This window comes from Leopardus geoffroyi, chromosome A3, assembly GCF_018350155.1.
Source record: "Leopardus geoffroyi isolate Oge1 chromosome A3, O.geoffroyi_Oge1_pat1.0, whole genome shotgun sequence".
NCBI classification, from domain to species: Eukaryota; Metazoa; Chordata; class Mammalia; order Carnivora; family Felidae; genus Leopardus; species Leopardus geoffroyi.
In genome coordinates this window covers 102,017,526-102,038,184 of record NC_059336.1, presented here as the reverse complement: position 1 = coordinate 102,038,184, position 20,659 = coordinate 102,017,526, and the positions used below count along the sequence as shown (strand labels likewise).

The following is a 20,659-nucleotide window of genomic DNA, read 5'->3' as shown; positions in this document are numbered from 1 at the left end:
TTACACGTGGAAAACCCAACAGACTCCACCAAAAGTCTGCTAGAACTGATACATGAATTCAGCAAAGTCGCAGGATACAAAATCAATGTACAGAAATCAGTTGCATTCTTATATACTAATAATGAAGCAACAGAAAGACTAATAAAGAAACTGATCCCATTCACAATTGCACCAAGAAGCATAAAATACCTAGGAATAAACCTAACCAAAGATGTAAAAGATCTGTATGCTGAAAACTATAGAAAACTTATGAAGGAAATTGAAGAAGAATAAAGAAATGGAAAAACATTCCGTGCTCATGGATTGGAGGGATAAATATTGTTAAATGTCAATACTACCCAAAGCTATCTACACATTCAATGCAATCCCAATCAAAATTGCACCAGCATTCTTCTCGAAGCTAGAACAAGCAATCCTAAAATTTGTATGGAACCACAAAAGACCTCGAATAGCCAAAGTAATTTGGAAGAAGACCAAAGTGGGAGGCATCACAATCCCAGACTTCAGCCTCTATCACAAAGCTGTAATCATCAAGACAGCATTGTATTGGCACAAAAACAGACACATAGACCAATGGAATAGGATAGAAACCCCAGAATTAGACCCACAAAAGTATGGCCAACTAATCTTTGACAAAGCAGGAAAGAATATCCAATGGAAAAAAGACAGTCTATTTAACAAATGGTGCTGGGAGAACTGGACAGCAACATGCAGAAGGATGAAACTAGACTACTTTCTTACACCATTCATAAAAATAAACTCAAAATGGATAAAGGACCTGAATGTGAGACAGGAAACCATCCAAACCCTAGAGGAGAAAGCAGGAAAAAACCTCTCTGATCTCAGCCACAGCAATTTCTTACTTGACACATCCCCAAAGGCAAGAGAATTAAAGGCAAAAATGAGCTATTGGGACTTCATCAAGACAAAAAGCTTCTGCACTGCAAAGGAAACAATCAACAAAACTAAAAGGCAACCAATGGAATGGGAAAAGATATTTGCAAATGACATATAGGACAAAGGGCTCGTATCCAAAATCTATAAAGAATTCACCAAACTCCACACCTAAAAAACAAATAATCCAGTGAAGAAATGGGCAGAAAACATGAGTAGACACTTCTCTAAAGAAAACATCCAGATGGCCAACAGGCACATGAAAAGATGCTCAACGTCGCTCATCATCAGGGAAATACAAATCAAAACCACACTCAGATATCACCTCACGCCAGTCAGAGTGGCCAAAATGAACAAATCAGGAGATTATAGATGCTGGCGAGGATGTGGAGAAACAGGAACCCACTTGCACTGGTGATGGGAATGCAAACTGGTGCAGCGCTCTGGAAAACAGTGTGGAGGTTCCTAAAAAAATTAAAAATAGATCTACCCTATGACCCAGCAATAGAACTGCTAGGAATTTACCCAAGGGATACAGCAGTACTGATGCATAGGGGCACTTGTACCCCAATGTTTATAGCAGCACTCTCAACAGTAGCCAAATTATGGAAAGAGCCTGTATGTCCATCAACTGATGAATGGATAAAGAAGTTGTGGTTTATATATGCAATGGAATACTACGTGGCAACGAGAAAGAATGAACTATGGCCTTTTGTAGCAACATGGATGGAACTGGAGAGTGTTATGCTAAGTGAAATAAGTCATACAGAGAAAGACAGATACCATATGTTTTCACTCTTATGTGGATCCTGAGAAACTTACCAGAAGACCATGGGGGAGGGGAAGAAAAAAAAAGGTTAGAGAGGGAGGGAAGCAAACCATAAGAGACTCTTAAAAACTGAGAATAAACTGAGGGTTGATGGGGGGTGGGAGGGAGGAGAGGGTGGGTGATGGGTATTGAGGAGGGCACCTGTTGGGATGAGCACCGGGTGTTGTAGGGAAACCAATTGGACAATAAATTTCATATTTAAAAAAATAAAAATAAATAAAAAATAAAAATAAATTCGTATTTTGAAGGATTGCCCTGAAGATAGTCAAGCCAAGATCTCTTTGAGAAGCTTATTGAGAACTGTGTTTATTTGTTTGTGTTCTTTGGCAATTAAGTATGACTTTGGGTTAGTTACCCAAGATTACCCAGAGCCACACGCTCGACTTTTCAATCGCTCTCGGCTGGTTTCTTGGTTTTGTTTGGGGTGACAAAGGACAGTGACTACCCTTGTGAAACAATTTAAAATAAGCTCCATTTTTCACAAGTTGTTCAATCCATCATGACTGGCATCACTGACGAGGGAAGGAGATTCAGGCGGATGTCCTCTTTGAATGACCCGAGGTATGGTGACCTGATGCCCCTGAGCCATGGCTATCTTTGAGGGAAATCGCAGGGAAATACCAGTCATAGGAAAGGGTTACCCCAAGATGTTAAAACAGCATCTCCGGTTCTTGCTCTTCTCACATACAAATCTCCTTTTGAACTCTAGGCTCATGGCCATGGCTGTGACTCATTCAGGTCGGGAAGAGACTCAGGTTTTCACACAGAGGGAACAAGAACCTGGAAGGCCTGAAAGAACCTGTCCTACATGATGAGAAAGACTGTATGGGAGGAGTTTTTCTAAACACCAAGTAGGAAAAATAGTCCTTGTTTATGTTATGCCATTATCTTAGGCAGCTCTTCCGTTAAGAAATTCCTTTGATTAATCTGGTACATGACGGGTAAGTATGATGGGATACAGCCCATCAGTTGATGTCCAAGAATCCTACATTCACTGCCTGATACATAAAATCTTCCCTGTCTTCCTCTTAAATTGGGCTATTAGCTCTCTATATGTAGGAGATGACCTCGTTTTCCCTGTCAAGTCCTCTTACAGAGCGCTTTTACGCTGTTTAACTCCCCAGATGACTTACAATGGCGGTTTCTAACACTGGCATTTTACATTCTTAATCAGCTATCCTGGCAACAGCAGATAGCTGACGACACTTGAACTAGCAGAATACCATCTGCCAGTGGAGACACCCTCTTGGTCACCATCAGAGTTGATGGGAACTATTTTCTCTACAGATGAGCTGGCAGGAAGCCAAGAAGATGGACCTTCACCTCCCAGTGGTTGAACTTAGCTAGATACACATCTCTACATAGTCAGTGTCCCTATGCTTTCTTAGAGTGTCAAGGCCGGTGCCCTAGGTCCTCACCACAGACCCAGATCTCCACGATCAGATCTTCACACTTCCACAGGCAGCAAGAACCGTATCTTTATTGCTTTTCCTCTGACACCACAGCATGCTTTATATGAATTTGCTTACATGATAAAGCCTTTACCCTTTTGTTGGCTCTTTCCACTCTGCTGCAGCCACAGGAGATTTGCATATTGTCCCCTAGGGAGGACCTTCCCTTGCAAGTCTGAGATAAAAGGTCACCTCTAAACTTGCTTTGACTTATCAGGGCTCATCGTGTTCAGCTTCTCAAAATGAGGTTCCCTGCTCAGCTCCTGGGACTCATCATGCTCTGGATCCCAGGTGAGTGCAAAGGGGGTGATGAGAAAGGAGAATGGGGTGGGGAGAGGGTGCCCTTGCTCTCCATGTGTATTCTGACCATGTATGTTCATGCTCCAGGGAAGAGAACTTGATATTTTGCCTATGAGAATTAGGAACTACCTAAAACAAACAATGACTAGTGTCAGATGAATTCCTTGAGACAGAATCATTTTTATGCCTTGTAAATATTAATTTTTTAATTATGATATGGGTCATTAATAAAAAAAAAAACCAGATGAACCTGAAATAATTAACAAAGGAAAATCAAGAAAATTGCTTATAATGTCTGTATGTAACCTTGAACTTCTTTCTCTTTAATTTAGGATCCAGTGGCGATATTGTGATGACGCAGACCCCTCTGTCCCTGCCCGTCACCCCTGGAGAGCCAGCCTCAATCTCCTGCAGGGCCAGTCAGAGCCTCCTGCACAGTAATGGAAATACTTATCTGTATTGGTACCTGCAGAAGCCAGGCCAGTCTCCACGGCGCTTGATCTATAAGGTTTCCAACAGGGACCCTGGGGTCCCAGACAGGTTCAGTGGCAGCGGGTCAGGGACAGATTTCACCCTGAGAATCAGCAGGGTGGAGGCTGACGACGTCGGTGTTTATTACTGCGGTCAAGCTTTACAGTATCCTCCCACAGTGGTTAAACTTTGAACAAAAACCTGCCCGTCTGGGATATTTCAACTGCCCAAAAGTGTCGTTTGTCTGGGGAAGCCACAGCAGATCGTCTGAGTCTGTGTGGGCGGAAGAAGTTGGACAACCCAGGGGAATAGGTTGCAGCTGAGGGCCCCAGACCATGAGGGCTTTGGCTGCCCCTCAGGCTCCACGTGTTAAGGTCCCATCAGGTGCCACAGGCTAAGAATGGCAGAGCCAGTCTCGCGATGTTTCTGTGGACTTAGACACGGGCTTATCTTGGGTGTATTGTTAGCAATGGAGTCTGCATCACAGGGCTGGCATATGTTTGGCTCCGGCAAGCACTGCCGAATGGTTTTCCAACAAGTCAAACATACACTCCGTCACCTATGTACAAATTCCAGTTGCTATAAATCCTTTGCAACACTTCTTATGCCACACTTTTTATCATATCCATATTGCTAGATCCTGAAATGGTATTGTGGTAAACATTTATATTTCCTTGATGAAGAAGACGTCGAGAAAATTTTCATGTTTATTTCCGATTAGCTATTTGGATATTCTTTTTCTTGGGAAGTGCTTGTTTTGCTTGTTTAACTGATATATACACTTACCTATCATCATATTGATATAATAGGTAATTTGTATGTTTATACATAAATATATATGGCTTGTCTCTTCTCTTTTAGGGAGTTCTTTATACATTCAGAAATAATCTTTTTGTCAGATTGGAGTATCCTCTCATGCTTTACGACACGTCTATTCACCTTTTAAATGATTATTTGAAATGAAATTCTTTTTAAAGTTTTTTTTTTTTAACGTTTATTTATTTTTGAGACAGAGAGAGACAGAGCATGAATGGGGGAGGGTCAGAGAGAGGGAGACACAGAATCTGAAACAGGCTCCAGGCTCTGAGCTGTCAGCACAGAGCCCGACGCGGGGCTCGAACTCACGGACTGCGAGATCATGACCTGAGCGAAGTTGGCCGCTCAACCGACTGAGCCACCCAGGTGCCCCTGAAATGAAATTCTTAATTTGATGAAGTCTCATGTATCGAATTTTTTCCTCCCACAATTATATGGCCATGTTGTTTAAAATGTATTTGCCTCCCTTTCTGGGTACGTGGGTGACTCGGTTGAACGTCTGATTTCAGCTCAGGTCATAATCTCACAGTTCATGAGTTTGAGCCACCTGTCCGGCTCTGTGCTGACAGCTCAGAGCCTGGAGCCTGCTTCAGATTCTGTGTCTCCCTCTTTCTGCCCCTTCCCCACTAGCGCTATGTCTCTCAAAAATAAATAAAAACATTTAAAAATTAAAAAATATAGGGGCGCCTGGGTGGCGCAGTCGGTTAAGCGTCCGACTTCAGCCAGGTCACGATCTCGTGGTCCATGAGTTCGAGCCCCGCGTCGGGCTCTGGGCTGATGGCTCAGAGCCTGGAGCCTGTTTCCGATTCTGTGTGTCTCCCTCTCTCTCTGCCCCCCTCCCCCGTTCATGCTCTGTCTCTCTCTGTCCCAAAAATAAATAAACGTTGAAAAAAAAAAATTCTTTAAAAAAAAAAAAATATTAAAACATCTTTACCCCCCCTTTAGGGACCAAAGATACCCTCCGACACTTTCTTCATTAAAGCATAATTACTTTAACGCCTACATGTAGAAACATGATCCTTCACTAACTCGTGCTTTTGCTTGATATGAGTTGGGCCAAGGTTTTTATTTACATTTTTATAACTTATTAAAAAGTAAAAATGACCAATAATCCACCTTACTGCCTTTGTTAGAAATCAAGGGACGGCGTACATGTGGGTCATTTCTTGGACTTTTTGTTTAGTTCTATTTGTTTGTCTATCTTTATACCCAGCATACACTACACTGTATTATGCAGCTTTGTCATGAGTTTTAAAACCTCTCATTATTAGTTTTCTGACATTATCTTACTTCTTAGGAGTTCCTTGGAGATTGTAGATCATATAAATTTCATGTAAGTTAGTTTATCAATTTCTTCAATTTTGAAAAAAAGTCCTTTAGGAATTTTAATTGGATTACATTGAATATTTATATCAATTTGGGAAAAATTTAATCTTAATAATGTTGACTCCTTTACGTTATCAACCTAGAAAATATCTCTAGATACCAAAATCTTCTCTAACCCACAATAGATATTATATACGTTTTTATTTATTTATTTTGAGAGAGAAGGAGAGAGAAAGAGAGAGAATCTGAGTGGGGGAAGGACAAAAAAAGAGGGAGAGAGAGAATCCCAAGCAGGCTCTGTGCTGTCAGTGCAGAGCCCGACGTGGGGCAGATTCTTCTGAACCGTGAGATCATAACCAGAGCCGAAATCAAGGGTGGGATATTAACTGACTGAGCCACCCCGGCACCCCTAGGTATTTTAGAGATCGACACTGAACCCAAAGCCTTTGCTAAGATATTTCTAGTGTTTTCTTTTAGATTTTTAAAGATTTATGTACACAATTTGTTATCGTAAGTAAGGATAGTGTAGTGGAACACATTTTACACGGTTTTACATTATGAAGATGAAATACAGAGGCAGGTAACATTGCATCCTTATTTCCTGTCTTTTTTTGATTCATTTTTGACCTCAGGTATTTATGGTGACATTATGTTTGACTGAGTCCCCAGTCTCTGTCTGGAGCTTCTGGAGGGAGAATTATCATTACCCACAAGGCCAACGAAAGTTTCAAGGACACTGATGGGAAAACCGATTTGAACTGGTCCCAACAGAAAAGGGGAAAACCCAAGCACTTCATTTACCATGTTGCCCAGTTACAGCCTGGGGGTCCCGGGATGGTTCAGGGGCAGTCTGACAGGGATTTCCCACGGACCGTCAGCAGCCAGGAGGCTGAAGCTGCCGCCATCTTCCTTCCCTCCTCCCACAGTGATGCAGTCCCCAACAGAGACCCCGCAAAACACATCTCCACGAGACTTCACTCTCAGTTGCTTCCCCTGCCCAGGCCCCTACTTGCCTGGTCTTAATCAGTGACTTGATTAATCTGTGGCTATTTAATTGAAACAGAAAACCAAAACCCAAACCAGAAACCCCAGGTCTAGAAGGAGCCACCTGAGTTTTAGTCGAGGACCATCCAGTGCCATTTCAATAATCTTGTAAAGAAATAATTAATGCCTTACAGTTATTTTCAGTCACATGAAGGTAGAAAAAATTTCTTGTCTTGAAAGAAGTCAAGAGATGAGGTACATGCAGATCACACTTGAAGGATGACAAACACATTTTATCCATTTTAAACCAAACCCGGTTACGCGTTAGTATTTTCTTCGTTACTGGGTGAAAGGTTTAGTGAGGAGAGGAATCATTTCGTGTTCCCTACAGACTCTGGCCTAGTGATGGACGTCATAGTGTCAACTTCATGAATAACGGTGAAGAGTCTCACAGCCCAGACTCAAAGAGACCCCACATCGAAAAATCCTTTGAGTTGCTATATCACACCAGAGCCATTAGATGGCAGGCAAACCCCACGATAAACAACAAAGAAGACCCCCCCCCCCCCCCCCCACCTCCCCCAGTCCTGATCTTCAAATACTGAGAGAGCAAGAGTGATATTGCCTAGTTATGACCCAGGAGCTCCAAAGGCTGAACGGGTTCTCTGGTGCGATAGGGACACCTGAGAGGAGCTGTCTCTGTGCTGGGTGGTGGAGAAAACCCTCTGTGTGGCTGTGCTCTAGGCCAACGTGGCCTTGGCCCATCCCCTCTGTGATGGCTGTGTCTCAGAGCACTTCCCTACCTTCTTGGAGCAGGGTCAGCTTCAGCAGGAACCTCGGGGACATGGGGACCCCGGCTTTGCTCCTTCCTTCTTGCTGACTGACTCTGGTGACGAAGGAGGACTCAGGCTTCATCCTCAGCTTGTTGGCATTAAACTTGGACATTTAAACTTGGACCAGTAATACATCAAACTGAATGAGCTATCTGCTTAGTATTAACGCTTAGGGACGTCCATGTTGGCTTTCCCACTTAGGTGCCAGTGGGGACACTGTGTGGACATCTCCTGCGTCCCTCCCTACGGTCCAGGAGAGAGGGTCACCATTCCCTGCAGGGCCAGCCAGCGGAGGAACACTGCTGTAGCCTGAAATCAGCAGAAACCAGGAAGGGCTCCGGGGCTCCTGCTCACTCACGCTGCCCCCTGGACGCGATGCCTGCCTGGTCAGGGGCAGCGGGTGTGGACAGAAGTCACTCGCATCGTCAATGACCGAGATGCTTGCAGGAACACAGGTCCTGTCCTCCTGTCGCCTCTCGGGGGCACAAACCTCACCCGGCTGTCACTCCTGCCCTGGGGCTGCTGAAGGTCTGGGACCTTGTCGGCCACAGGGGTAGGGCCGACAGCTCTGACATGGCATCCCCCCTCCTCTTCCTGCCACTGGCTCCCAGGCTCCTCATCCGGGCACCTCCAGTGTGTCTCCTCTTGGTCACCGAGTGGAAGTGCAGGGTGTGTGTGCAGCTCCTGCTCTGGATTCACCCACCCCAGGTCCCCTTGCTTCCCGCACAGGCCATTCACGCCTACAGACGACAGCCTTGTTCCCTCACACATCCGGGCCCTTGTTAACCTGCGGTTCTGACTCCACCTCAGAACTCTCTGTTGGTAAGTGCTGGTTCTTGGAAACCAGAAAGTAAACTATAAACACTCAGGATCTTGCACATGGGGACAGACCCGCCCACTGAGACCCGCGTCCTGGAGGCCGTGGGTGGCAGTGAGAGGTGGGCAGGGAGATCACGCCTGGCAGGGAGTCGGACACGAGGCTGTGACCAGGCCATGGAGAGGTTTTGTCTGTGAGCTTGGCTACAAGGGAGGGACTCGTCCATCTGCCTCTCAAGGTGGGGCTGTGCCCTGTTGGGTCACCTTTCATAACTTGTCCCGGGCCCCAGGACGCATGGACAACTACGTGAATTCTTGGACACAGGCAAAGGTGGCAAGGCCCAGGGGCACTTGATTTCCGGTTTGTGCCACGTTTAAGCATGACGTGGCTCTTCTGAGCATCCACGTTTCCTCGAAGGCTTTGAGCGAAATAATACACTGCGGTGCCCGGGTGGGGTGTCGTTGCAGGCAGCGGAGGGTGGCACGTCCTGACTCAGGCCCCAGAGACCCTGGCAGCATCTCGGGACAGCTTCATCTCCATCACCTGTAGAAGCAGCACGGAGGTAGGTACCTCCATGGCGTGGTACCAACAGAAACCCAATGAGGCTCCCAGGCTGCTCATCTTTGGGGCATCTGCCCGGGCCGCCGGAACCCCGTCCAGGTTCCGGGGAAGTGGCTCTGGCTCGGACTTCTCCCTCACCATCCACGGAGTGGAGGCTGAGGACGTCGGGATATATTACTGTCAGCAGCACTTCAGCTGGCCTCCCACGGCGACACGTCCCCACACCCAAATCCCCTGTCTGGGTCATGGATGCCGGTTCTCGAACCAAGACACCTGCTTCCTGCAGGAGGCCACGGCGTGAGAGGTGTGACGTGCCTGTATTTGAGATTCCACACCCTGAGAGTCTCTGTCTCCTGACCTGGTGACGTGGGGGCGGGCTCTAAAGAGTGAATTGACTATAGAAATTTATAAATTGATAGCAATGCTACTCTTATTATCATCCACTTAACCTGGTTAAGATTCTCTCCCTCTCCCTCTCCCTCTGCCCCTCCCCCTCCCAAACACAAACAAACAAACAAATATTATACACACACACACACACACACACAATGATACTGGGAAAACTGGACAACTACTTGCAAAGCAATGAAACTGGACCACTTTCTTGTACCGCACTCAAAAATAAACTCAAGAAGGATTAGAGTCCTAAATGTGAAACCTGAAATCATAAACCGCCTAAAAGAAAACATTGGTAGTAATCTGTTGGACATTGGCCCTAGCAACCTATTTATAAATGTGTCTCCTCAGCCATGGGGAAAGGAAGCAAAATAAAGTATTGGATCTACACCAAAATAAAAAGCTTTATTACAGCAAGGGGAACGATCAACAAAACCAAAAGGCAACCTAATGAATGGAGAAAGGTATTTGCACGTGATTTATCCAACAAGGGGTTCATGTCCAAAATATATAAAGAACTCACACAATTCAAAACTAAAAAAAACAAACAGTTCAACCGACTCTGGATTTTTAATTATATAAGCCCTAGGAATGAAATTTCTTAAAATTGGAAACAATTTAGCCAATATCGTTACAAATATTTTTGTACTCCCCTCCCCACATTCTCTTCTTAGATCTCCAATTATATGCAAAATAGACTGCTTGAAGCTGTCACACAGTTCACTGATGCTCTGTTCATTTTATTTTTTTCCAAGTTCAGAAAGAGTTTTCTACAAACCCAGCAGATTCTTCACGTGTATATCAGTCACTGTGTGGTCACATGTACAGGGGAACTCTGTAGATACTCTGGGTTCTGTCTCCGAGCTGACAACGGACCATCCCGAGGCCATCAGCAAATCAGATCAAAGAGAAAGATTGTCTGGCCTCGGTAATATCCCAACGTACCAAATGCAGAGCTTGTTAAATGGCTTGCCGTTTCTTAAAATGTGTCATTCTCAATCGAACCTATCTTAGATGGAGAGGAGGCAAAGAAAGCATATCATGAGCATTGAAGAGAACACAAGACACTTTCCGCAAAGGACAGTAGACTGATTCTATGCCATGGCCCCACGGAGAGACACGTTCTCTGCAGGCACGTGTGTGCCACCCTGGTCAGGCTCCGGCATCTGGCGGACAGGAGCCTGGCTTGTTACTGAGATTACCCAGCCCCGCAGCTGTGCCCAGCCTGTCCCTTCCTTTGCTGATTTGCATATTACTCAAGCACAGCCCACTTCCCTGAACGGATTAATGGGCCGGTCACACCCTGTGCAGGACCCAGTCCCGGTCAGGACACAGCATGGACATGAAGGCCCCCGCTCAGCTCCTGGGCCTCCTGCTGCTCTGGCTCCCAGGTAAGGAAGGAGAACACCGGGAAATTACTCAGCCAGCGCGCCCAGTACTGCCTGGCCCTCCAGCCGCGTCCTCTTATGACATGATTCGTCATGTGGGTCTTTGTTTCTCTGTGCCCCATCTCAGGAGCCAGCTGCGAAATCCAGATGACCCAGTCTCCATCCTCGCTGTCTGCATCTCCAGGAGACAGAGTCACCGTCACCTGCCGGGCGAGTCAGAACGTTAACACGTGGTTAGCCTGGTTTCAGCAGAAACCAGGGAAAGTTCCTAAGCTTCTGATCTATCGTGCATCCACGTTGCAAACTGGGGTCCCCTCGCGGTTCAGCGGCAGTGGGTCTGGGACAGATTTCACCCTCACCATCAGCAGCCTGGAGCCTGAAGACGCTGCCACTTACTACTGCCAGCAGCATAACAGCGGCATCCACAGTGATTTAACGAGAGACAAAAACCTCTATAACCTTCAGTGATTATCTCATTATACCAGGTGCTTCTTTATCAGCAGCTGCCGTGGTGCTCAGCTCAGCATGTCTGTTCTGTTCGGAAATCCTGAGGTTCTGAAAAGCAAGTCCATGACAAGATTTGAACTCGGATCCCTGGCTGTGCCTCAGCCTTCGCTGCACAACCAGGTTCAAACACAATTTCACCACTAAGGGCGTCAGATCCGATTCATATGAACGGACGCCTCCGATGGTCCCGGCCGGCGTGAGAGGACACCCACATCTGCAACAAACAGACACAGGCAGGGAAGAGTGGAAACCAACGTAATTCGCAGATGGAAGGATTGTATGCAGAGAAAATTCCAAATATTTTACAAAGAAGCTACTAGAAATAATAGGAGAAATAGGTCATCATTGGATTCAAATCAACATGCAAAAGTCAGTTTGATTTCCATGCAACTGAAAGAAATGCTTAAAAATTAAACTTAGAAAGCGCACGAGTTCCAAGTGCCTCAAAAGCGTCCAGTATTTAGGAAAAATAACAAAATACGCTCAAAGTTCCAGAATATCCTTTAAACACACACACACACACACACACACACACACACACACACAATCTACGTGAATGGAAGGCCGTATTATGCCCAAGGATTGAAAGTCTCCATATTGTGAATATGTCAATTCTATCTTCCCCTTCTGCTCATGTCTGTGTAGAAGCTGGAACGTCCACCCCTCACAAGTCTCCAGCTCAAGCTAGGACGCTTCTAGTGCCTATAATCCCACTCCCTAGCGATTATAAATGCTCAATATGCTGTCCCGTGGAAACCAGCCTGGACCTGCTCACGCACATCCTGCTGTCTCCAGGAGTCCCTTGTAGGCATAATAAACACCCTCTCGACTTCTCTTGGTAGGTGGCATATCGTCAGCCTCAAAAAATGCCTATTAATTGGAAAAGGAGTACTTCCCACCTCCACGGAAAAACCCTAAAACATAAATATTGAAAGAGATAAGGAAAGAAGGAAAGCTCATAGAGTCGAGCCCCACTTTTCTCTTTTCCGGCGAGAATCTGAGATAAAGGACAGGCCAAGAGGCCTCAGAGCTGAGCAAAGCCTTCAGCCATCTCACACAGCCATAGATAAAAATTAATCTCGGGGCACCCGGGTGGCACAGTTGGTTACGTGTCTGACTCTTGGTCTTGGTTCAGGTCATGACGTCACCGTCCGTGAGTCGAGCCCCACATCGGGCTCTGCGCTGATGGTGAGGAGACCAGTTGGGATTCTGTCTCTCCTTCCATCTGCCCCTCGCCCACTTGTGTGCACTCTCTCTCTCTCTCTCTCCCTGTCTCCAAATAAACTTAAAAAATTTTTTTTAATTAATCTTCAAGGACTATAAAGAAGGAGGGATTCTGACAAATTTCAAGGACTCCAGTTGGAATCCCGGGAGGCCCACCCCCTAGGAGGAGGGAAGAACCGGGCAATGTACGACCCATGCTGGAGCCCAGACTCAAAGCACAGTGCAATCCGTGACTGGATGCGGGTGACATACCCTAGCGTTTCAGGCTGCCAGACTCAAATGTAATCTCTTTCTGGATGAAAAAATCATTCCAGGGCCGAAAATCGCCACTAAACTGTTTCACGGCCACTATGTGTGTAAATCGACAAAAGGATTAAGTACACACAACGCAGTATGGTTTTCAGTCAACAATTCTAAGCCAACAAAATCAAGGAGAGAAAAAAACAGGCAACAGAAACAGACCCCTCCTTTTGCAGATATCAGGTAATACGATGTAACATGGGTAATGCAGGAGGTGACAAGATTGAGAGTTAGAAAGCCCAAAACTATTATAAGTCACCGTCAAGATGACCCAGCTCAAGGTTCTCCCTTCCTGCACGCATGACAAAGTGCAAAACCTGGTTCTCCCCAGGCCAGGGGTCATGGCTTTGGAGACCTGCAGATCACACTCACATATTTTTTAATGTTGTACGATTATTGAGAGAGAGAGAGAGAGAACACAAGACGGAGAGGGGCAGAAAGAGAGAGAGAGAGAGGGAATCCCAAGCTGGCTCTGCACTGCCAGCACAGAGCCCAATGCGGGGCTTGAACTCGTGAGATCACGAACCGTGAGATCACGACCTAGCCGAAACCAAGAGTCGGACACTTGACCAACCGGCTGAGCCACCCAGGCGCCCCGAGATTCACGTTTTTAAAAAAATATTTGTTTATTTGAGAGAAGGTGACAGAAAGAGAGAGCACACGAGAGGGGGAGGGGCAGAGAGAGGGAGAGAGAGAATCCCAAGCAGGCTCCACACTGCCAGCCCAGAGCCTCACGCAGGACTCGAACTCACGGAACTGTTGAGATCATGACCTGTGCAGAAACCAAGAGTTGGACACTTCACAGACTGAGCCACCCAGGTGCTCCCGGTACATCATTTCTTTCTTTCAGAACTATTTTTTCCTATTTGCATTTCCATGGTAAGTTTCTTCCGTTTTCCAGTTTCCCATGGGTGGCTGTGCTGAATCAGGCTCTATCCCTCTTGTCGGTGGCAGTGGGAGGGCGTGTCTCCATCTCCTACAGGGCCAGTCTCAGTCCCATCCATGGCACCGGTTCCAGCAGAAGCCACACCGATCTCTGGAACCACTGGCGCAGAGGGTGTCCACAGGGCCCCCCGGGGGCCCAGCCTAGGTCAGTGCCAGTGGGTCAGGGACAGATGGCGCACACATAATAGGCAGCGTGGAGCGTGGGGACACCACGCACACTTGTGCACACAGAACCCTCACTACGACCCTGCGCAGCGTGACGACCCTAAACGCACCCTCCCGCGTGGGGGCGGCGGTTCCGCTCAACCCAACAGCTGCCTCCTCCAGGGATCAGTCAGGGCAGCTGCTCCTCTCAGAGGAAAACCAAGCTGGGGGGGGGGGGGAAGGTGACAACGGTGGGGGGCCCTCGCAGGAGGGCAGTGAGGCAGAAATATGGGTTTAACGCTAGCTAATAGCACAGGATTCGTGTTAATTTTCAGGTTTGATAAGTAGGCTGTGGTTACGCAAGGTGATACGTTAGGGGAAGCCAGGGCGGGAGTATATAGGAACTCTCTTTTGTGTGAAATTTTGGGTGAGTCTAAATTATTCCGAAGTAAATGATGGCATAGAAATAAAAATAACTCAAAGTCAGGAGAGGGCATAGTCTTACTGAAGAATTCCGCAAGCCCCACTCTGTTTTTCCTTCAGTCTCCGGCTGTAATTCCAGCGGCTGCTGGTGATGCCCGGCTCCCATCATCTGCAGCGTGTTCAGTTATTGGAGCAATCTTGAAATACGTAGAAGGGGATCAAAACCTGCTAGTGCCTACTTCTGACAATAAAACTCCAAGTGACCAGAGTTCAGTGTTTGCTTAGAATTCCATTTCTTTTTGTGGCACCTGGGTGGCTCAGTCGTTTAATCATCCGACTGTTGATTTCAGCTCAGGCCATGGTCTCACAGTCCATGAGATCGAGCTTCAAGCTGGGCTCTGCACGGACAGCACGGAGCCTGCTTAGGATTCTCTCTCTCTCTCTCTCTCTCTCTCTCTCTCTCTTGCTTTCTTCCCCTCCCCTGTTCTCTTTCTCTCTCTCTCAAAAAATAATACACATTAAAAATAATTCTTTAAATAAACATGAAAAAAGCTTAAGATTCACCAAATATGTATGGAATTCAGCCTTATTTAGAAGTATAAAGGTGACTGGGAAAGTTCTAGAGAACTACAAAACTGGTCGAGGAAAAGAAAGAAACATTTAACACAAGTTACTATTTTTTAAAATATGTATTTATTTGGGGGGGGGGGTGAGTGCAGGTGGGGAGGGGCAGAGAGAAGGGGACAGAGGATCTGAAGCAGGTTCTGGGGCTCGAACGCACGAACCTTGAGATCATGACCCGAGCTGAAGTCGGGCGCTCAACTGAGCCACCCAGGTGCCCCAGTGTGTGCCTGTACTCTTTAGGCAGCATCGATTTTATCTCTCAATTTCCCTTCAAACACAGACATGTTATATTACTTTGCTCACGTGGGAGTGCCCCCCCACCCCCACTGCCTCCTCCCAGCTGCTGTGCCCACAGGAGATTTGCATATCGTTCCCTAAGGGAGGGCTAACGTACACAGTCTCAGATAAAACCTTTGCACCTGACATAAAAGATCAGCTCTAATCTTGCTTTGATTGACCAGGACTCACCAGTTCAGCTTCTCAAAATGAGGTTCCCTGCTCAGCTGCTGGGGCTGCTGATGCTCTGGATCCCAGGTGAGGGCAGATGGGGGATGAGAAAGGAGAACGGGGCGTGGAGGGAGAGCTCTGGGGGCGCTACTGCTCCCCACGTGTGTTCTGTCCACGGGTGGGACTGCCCTCCGGCAGGGGAATTTAATTTGGGGGCCTGGGAAATCAAGAAGAAACGGAAAGGAACAAAGAGCAGTGCTTTAGTGAGTTGCTGGAAAAGAAGAGGCCACTTTGTGCCTGCAATTCTTTGGAAACTGGATACATTTAGAGGATGAATCAAATCACAAAATATGATTTAGCCTTAAATACAAAAACATTTTAAATCATAAAAGTGGCTTCTAAGGTTTCTGCATAACGTTGTGCTTCTCTCTCATTATTTTAGGATCCAGTGGGGATGTCGTGATGACGCAGACCCCTCTGTCCCTGCCCGTCACCCCTGGAGAGCCAGCCTCAATCTCCTGCAGGGCCAGTCAGAGCCTCCTGCACAGTAATGGAAACACCTATTTAGGTTGGTACCTGCAGAAGCCAGGCCAGTCTCCACGGCTCCTGATCTATAAGGTTTCCAACCGGGCCTCTGGGGTCCCAGACAGGTTCAGTGGCAGCGGGTCAGGGACAGATTTCACCCTGAGAATCAGCAGGGTGGAGGCTGACGACTTTGGAGTTTATTACTGCTTGCAAGGTACACACAGACCTCCCACAATGGTTCAGCCCCAAACACAAACCTCCCTGCCTGTCACTGCCCAGCTGCCCACAGGTGCTGTTTGGGGAGCAGGCAGAGCAGATTCTGAGCGTGTGTAAGAAGATGCTAGAGAACTCAGGGGACTAGGTTGCAGCTGAGGGCTCTGGGCCACAAGGGCCTCGGCTGCAGCTCAGGCACCCCACACCGAGGCCCTGGAAACGGCATGTCCTTGCTGGGTGGAGGCAGCAGGGGTGTGGAGGGGCCCGAGAGCCCTTGGAGCCAGCAGTCATGAGAAAAAGGGAGAGGTGACTGAAAACTCATCGCAATTCGCCCTGCCTGGCCTACGGGTGTCAACTCAGTCCGCATGACAGGCAGACAAGTGGGTCAGATTTGTGGAACACAAGTTAAATACATGTTGGAGTTCAGCAATTTGGGTCTATCTTTAAGAAGATCAGATCTGGTAATATTATGAAATTGATATTTACCCACTTTCCTATTTCTCCTCTTAGTACTTATGTTCCCACTCCATTGACACGTTTAAGGGAACATTCTAAACAAGCTGGTGTCAGGTAGGATGAACCGAGAATAATCAGTAAAAGTGTTGGATTCTGAGTGTGCAAAGAATCTTCCGTAATTTCAGAGCAGGTATGATATTGTGAGAGGTGACTGATGTGTGACTTTTACAAATAATCAACACATTTAATGCTATAAATTCAGTGTGACGAAGTCCCTGTTTCTGGCAAACGACCAATTTTGGGGTTTTTCTTTGTTAAAATTTTGATTTTTTTTTTTTTTTTATTTTTAGAGAGAGGGTGCACGCAAGTAAGGAAGAGGGGCAGAGGGAGAGTGAGAGAATCTTAAGCAGGTTCCATGCCCAGCTCAGAGCCTGATGCAAGGCTTGATCCTATGACCCTGGGGTCGTGAACTGGGCCAAAGTCAAGAGTCAGAACCGACTGAGTCAACAGGCACCCCACAATCCACCAATTTCGATACACTGTTTTCTTTAGTTTTAAAACAATATCTAGGGACGCCTGGGTGGCGCAGTCGGTTAAGCGTCCGACTTCAGCCAGGTCACGATCTCGCGGTCCGTGAGTTCAAGCCCCGCGTCGGGCTCTGGGCTGATGGCTCAGAGCCTGGAGCCTGTTTCCGATTCTGTGTCTCCCTCTCTCTCTGCCCCTCCCCCGTTCATGCTCTGTCTCTCTCTGTCCCAAAAATAAATAAAAACGTGGAAAATTTAAAAAATAAATAAATAAATAAATAAAAATAAATAAATAAAACAATATCTAATTTCTCTTTTCATTTCTTGTTGGGCCCAAGTTTCACTTGCTGGGTATACTTTCTAGTGAGAGCAGATACTTAGGAAAGATGACCAACTTCAATCACAGGTGCCTCAGGGCCTAGGAATCCACTCCAGGGACCTGCGATGGGGAAGGTCCTTCTGCTGGATGGCTTGACCTCAGTACTCATGCAAATAGAAAGTCTCCCTCTAAATCAGAGAGAAGTCCCTTTTGGGCCAATCAGGGAACAGGGTCTGCATATCTCTCACGGTGGCCCAAGCAGTGTGGGTTTGGAATATCTGAGCTGACAAAGTCTATAGGTCATCATAGAAGACTATCACATTCTCCGTTCACAAACCCTGATTCTAAAAAAACAGATTCAGACTGTTTCACCAAACCTGTCTTCCCACCCACATCACACACTGTCTTCCCATTTTATGGAACCCCAACTAAGATCGTCTGACAACAGAGACAAATCTACATGAAAATCCACCTGTGTAAGTCCTTCCTCATTCAGCTGATGATGGTCAAGTATAGAGAGACTCACAGAACTGCTCTGTTCTCCACGAGGATGCCTTGCACCCCTTTACTTACCATGTGTGTGGACTCACGGTCAGTTTCGTTGACCAGGCCACAGCATGGTTGGTTATCAGGCAGGAGACATTCTTTTTTAGAATTAGGAATATTATGGTCTCTGTATATAGATATACAAGGACGTTTCAAAGCCTCTTTGTAACCAAGAAAGAATTCTTTTAAGATTGAACACTCTCAAAAATAGTAATTTGAGGGGCGCCTGGGTGGCGCAGTCGGTTAAGCATCCGACTTCAGCCAGGTCACGATCTCGCGGTCCGGGAGTTCGAGCCCCGCGTCAGGCTCTGGGCTGATGGCTCAGAGCCTGGAGCCTGTTTCCGATTCTGTGTCTCCCTCTCTCTCTGCCCCTCCCCCGTTCATGATCTGTCTCTCTCTGTCCCAAAAATAAATAAACGCTGAAAAAAAAATTTTTTAATAAAAAATAGTAATTTGAGCATATATGATGCATATCAATGCCCGGGTGAGTGCTTTGGGGGGACATCTTCCTCACTGGGGACACAGAGTTAACCCTGGAAACCCCAGCTCATTTTCTTTGCCTCCTATTACTCTGGCTCCCCGGGGAGAGGAACATGGGATTATTCTGCATGTCAATGAAACGTTTCTCAATGTTGTTGAGTCCTGTGCGCCTATGCACAGTCAGCCCAATAATTAAAGCTCCACAGAGACCAACCATCCTAGCTCTGCTGGGAAGACAACAGTTAAGGTCTAAATTACATGGACGACTTTTGTGTTCCATGTCCAACCTCGGCTACCGCCAGAGAAACCATGATGATGTAGTCTGCAGCCTCCCTTTCCCTGTCCCCAGGTGACAGGACAATCCTGACCTAGCCCTAGAGGCTAGTTTGGTACCAGCAGAAACGTGGGCAGACCTCCGGGCTCCTCATCTATGGGGCACCCCCCAAGGCCATAGGCACCCGAGCCCAGTTCAGGGCCGGTAGATCTGAACCGATTCTACTCTCGTCACGGGCAGCCCAGAAGCGGAGGATGTGCCGTTTGCTACAGTCAGCCAGACCCCAGTGAGAACCACAGTGATCCCGTCTCTACCACAGCCCTTAGCAGCCTCATCTGCCTTCACCCTCTTTCACCCCTGGTGAACAGCTGTTTCCTCCAGAGACAGGAACATAGATCTTCGGCAGTTTTCTCTGTTCCCTTCGTCACCCCAAAGAGGAGGTTGTGAGAGTTAGAACCTTACTTCATTCAGGTCTTATTGAATTCCCTGGGCTTTCAGACTCTCTTTTGCTCCCCCTCACAAAATGTCAGATGTTAAACATGGAGAACACCATGTTCACGTCTACACTTTTTATCAGGAGGAAACTGAGGCTCGGGGAAGGTCATCAATATCCCAAGTTTGTGCAGACGGTTAATGGTGAATATATTAAGGGGAACCTCCTCTCTCAGATTCTCCAAGTACTTCTAGTTTGACCTGAACAAATGATGGCCTCATCTGTCAATGTGCAGTCCCTGACAAAATGGCTCCAGAAATGTTCCCCAGGGCCCCTCAGGGGATATTTTCTCTCAATCGCAGCAGTAAGGTCTGGAGCCTGAAAATCTATTGTTGGCCAAGTCCTTTCAAGGAGAAGTACACGTTTTGTTTGCCGAAGGCCCCTTAAAAGCAACTCTGAGAATCGTGTGGTTTCAGAGGAAGAGAGATGCGAGTCCTCTGCGCGTAGGGGAGGAGGTCCTGGCTTGTAAATCCCCGTGGTCCATCTGCTTCCTTGTGTAAGTTAAGTGGATCTCCGAGAGGGAAGGTTCTCGGTGCTTTTACAAAGTGAGCATCCACCTGGTCCGGCGTATCACCTGTCTGTCCCTGTCCAGACAGGCTTAATTTGAACTTCTTTTTTTTTTTTTTTTTTTTTTTAATTTTTTTTTTTTCAACGTTTATTTATTTTTGGGACAGAGAGAGACAGAGCATGAACGGGGGAGGGGCAGAGAGAGAGGGAGACACAGAATCGGAAACAGGCTCCAGGCTCTGAGCCATCAGCCCAGAGCCCGACGCGGGGCTCGAACTCACGGACCGCGAGATCGTGACCTGGCTGAAGTCGGACGCTTAACCGACTGCGCCACCCAGGCGCCCCTTAATTTGAACTTCTTAGGAAGGAACGCTCCATGGACCAGTTATGTGAAGTGAATGTCCTTGGTGATAAGAATCTGTCAAGGAAATATTCGTGTAATTTGTATCAGAAAATCCCAACCCCACAGATCTGCCTCCTGTTTCCTTGGCAGTTGCTCAACTAAGACCTCGCCTATCTGTTGAGTTCTCTTCAAACACCCCTGAACCCTCAAAGCACTGGGAAAACGAGCATCCCAGTGTGTGACCTGGCATCTAATTATCCTCAGTATGAGTTTCCATAAAAGGCGCTGGTTCCATCCAG

The 20,659-nt window shown here is 46.9% G+C and overlaps 1 gene segment (V, D, J or C); it reads left to right on the top strand.

Moving 5' to 3' along the window:
- Window positions 1-20,659, top strand: part of LOC123581097 — a 99,864-nt gene that overhangs the window by 2,608 nt on the left and 76,597 nt on the right. Inside the window, 2 exon segments of the V gene segment in view lie at window positions 10,997-11,069; window positions 11,194-11,488. Of these exon segments, the coding sequence occupies window positions 11,015-11,069; window positions 11,194-11,488 (350 nt within the window).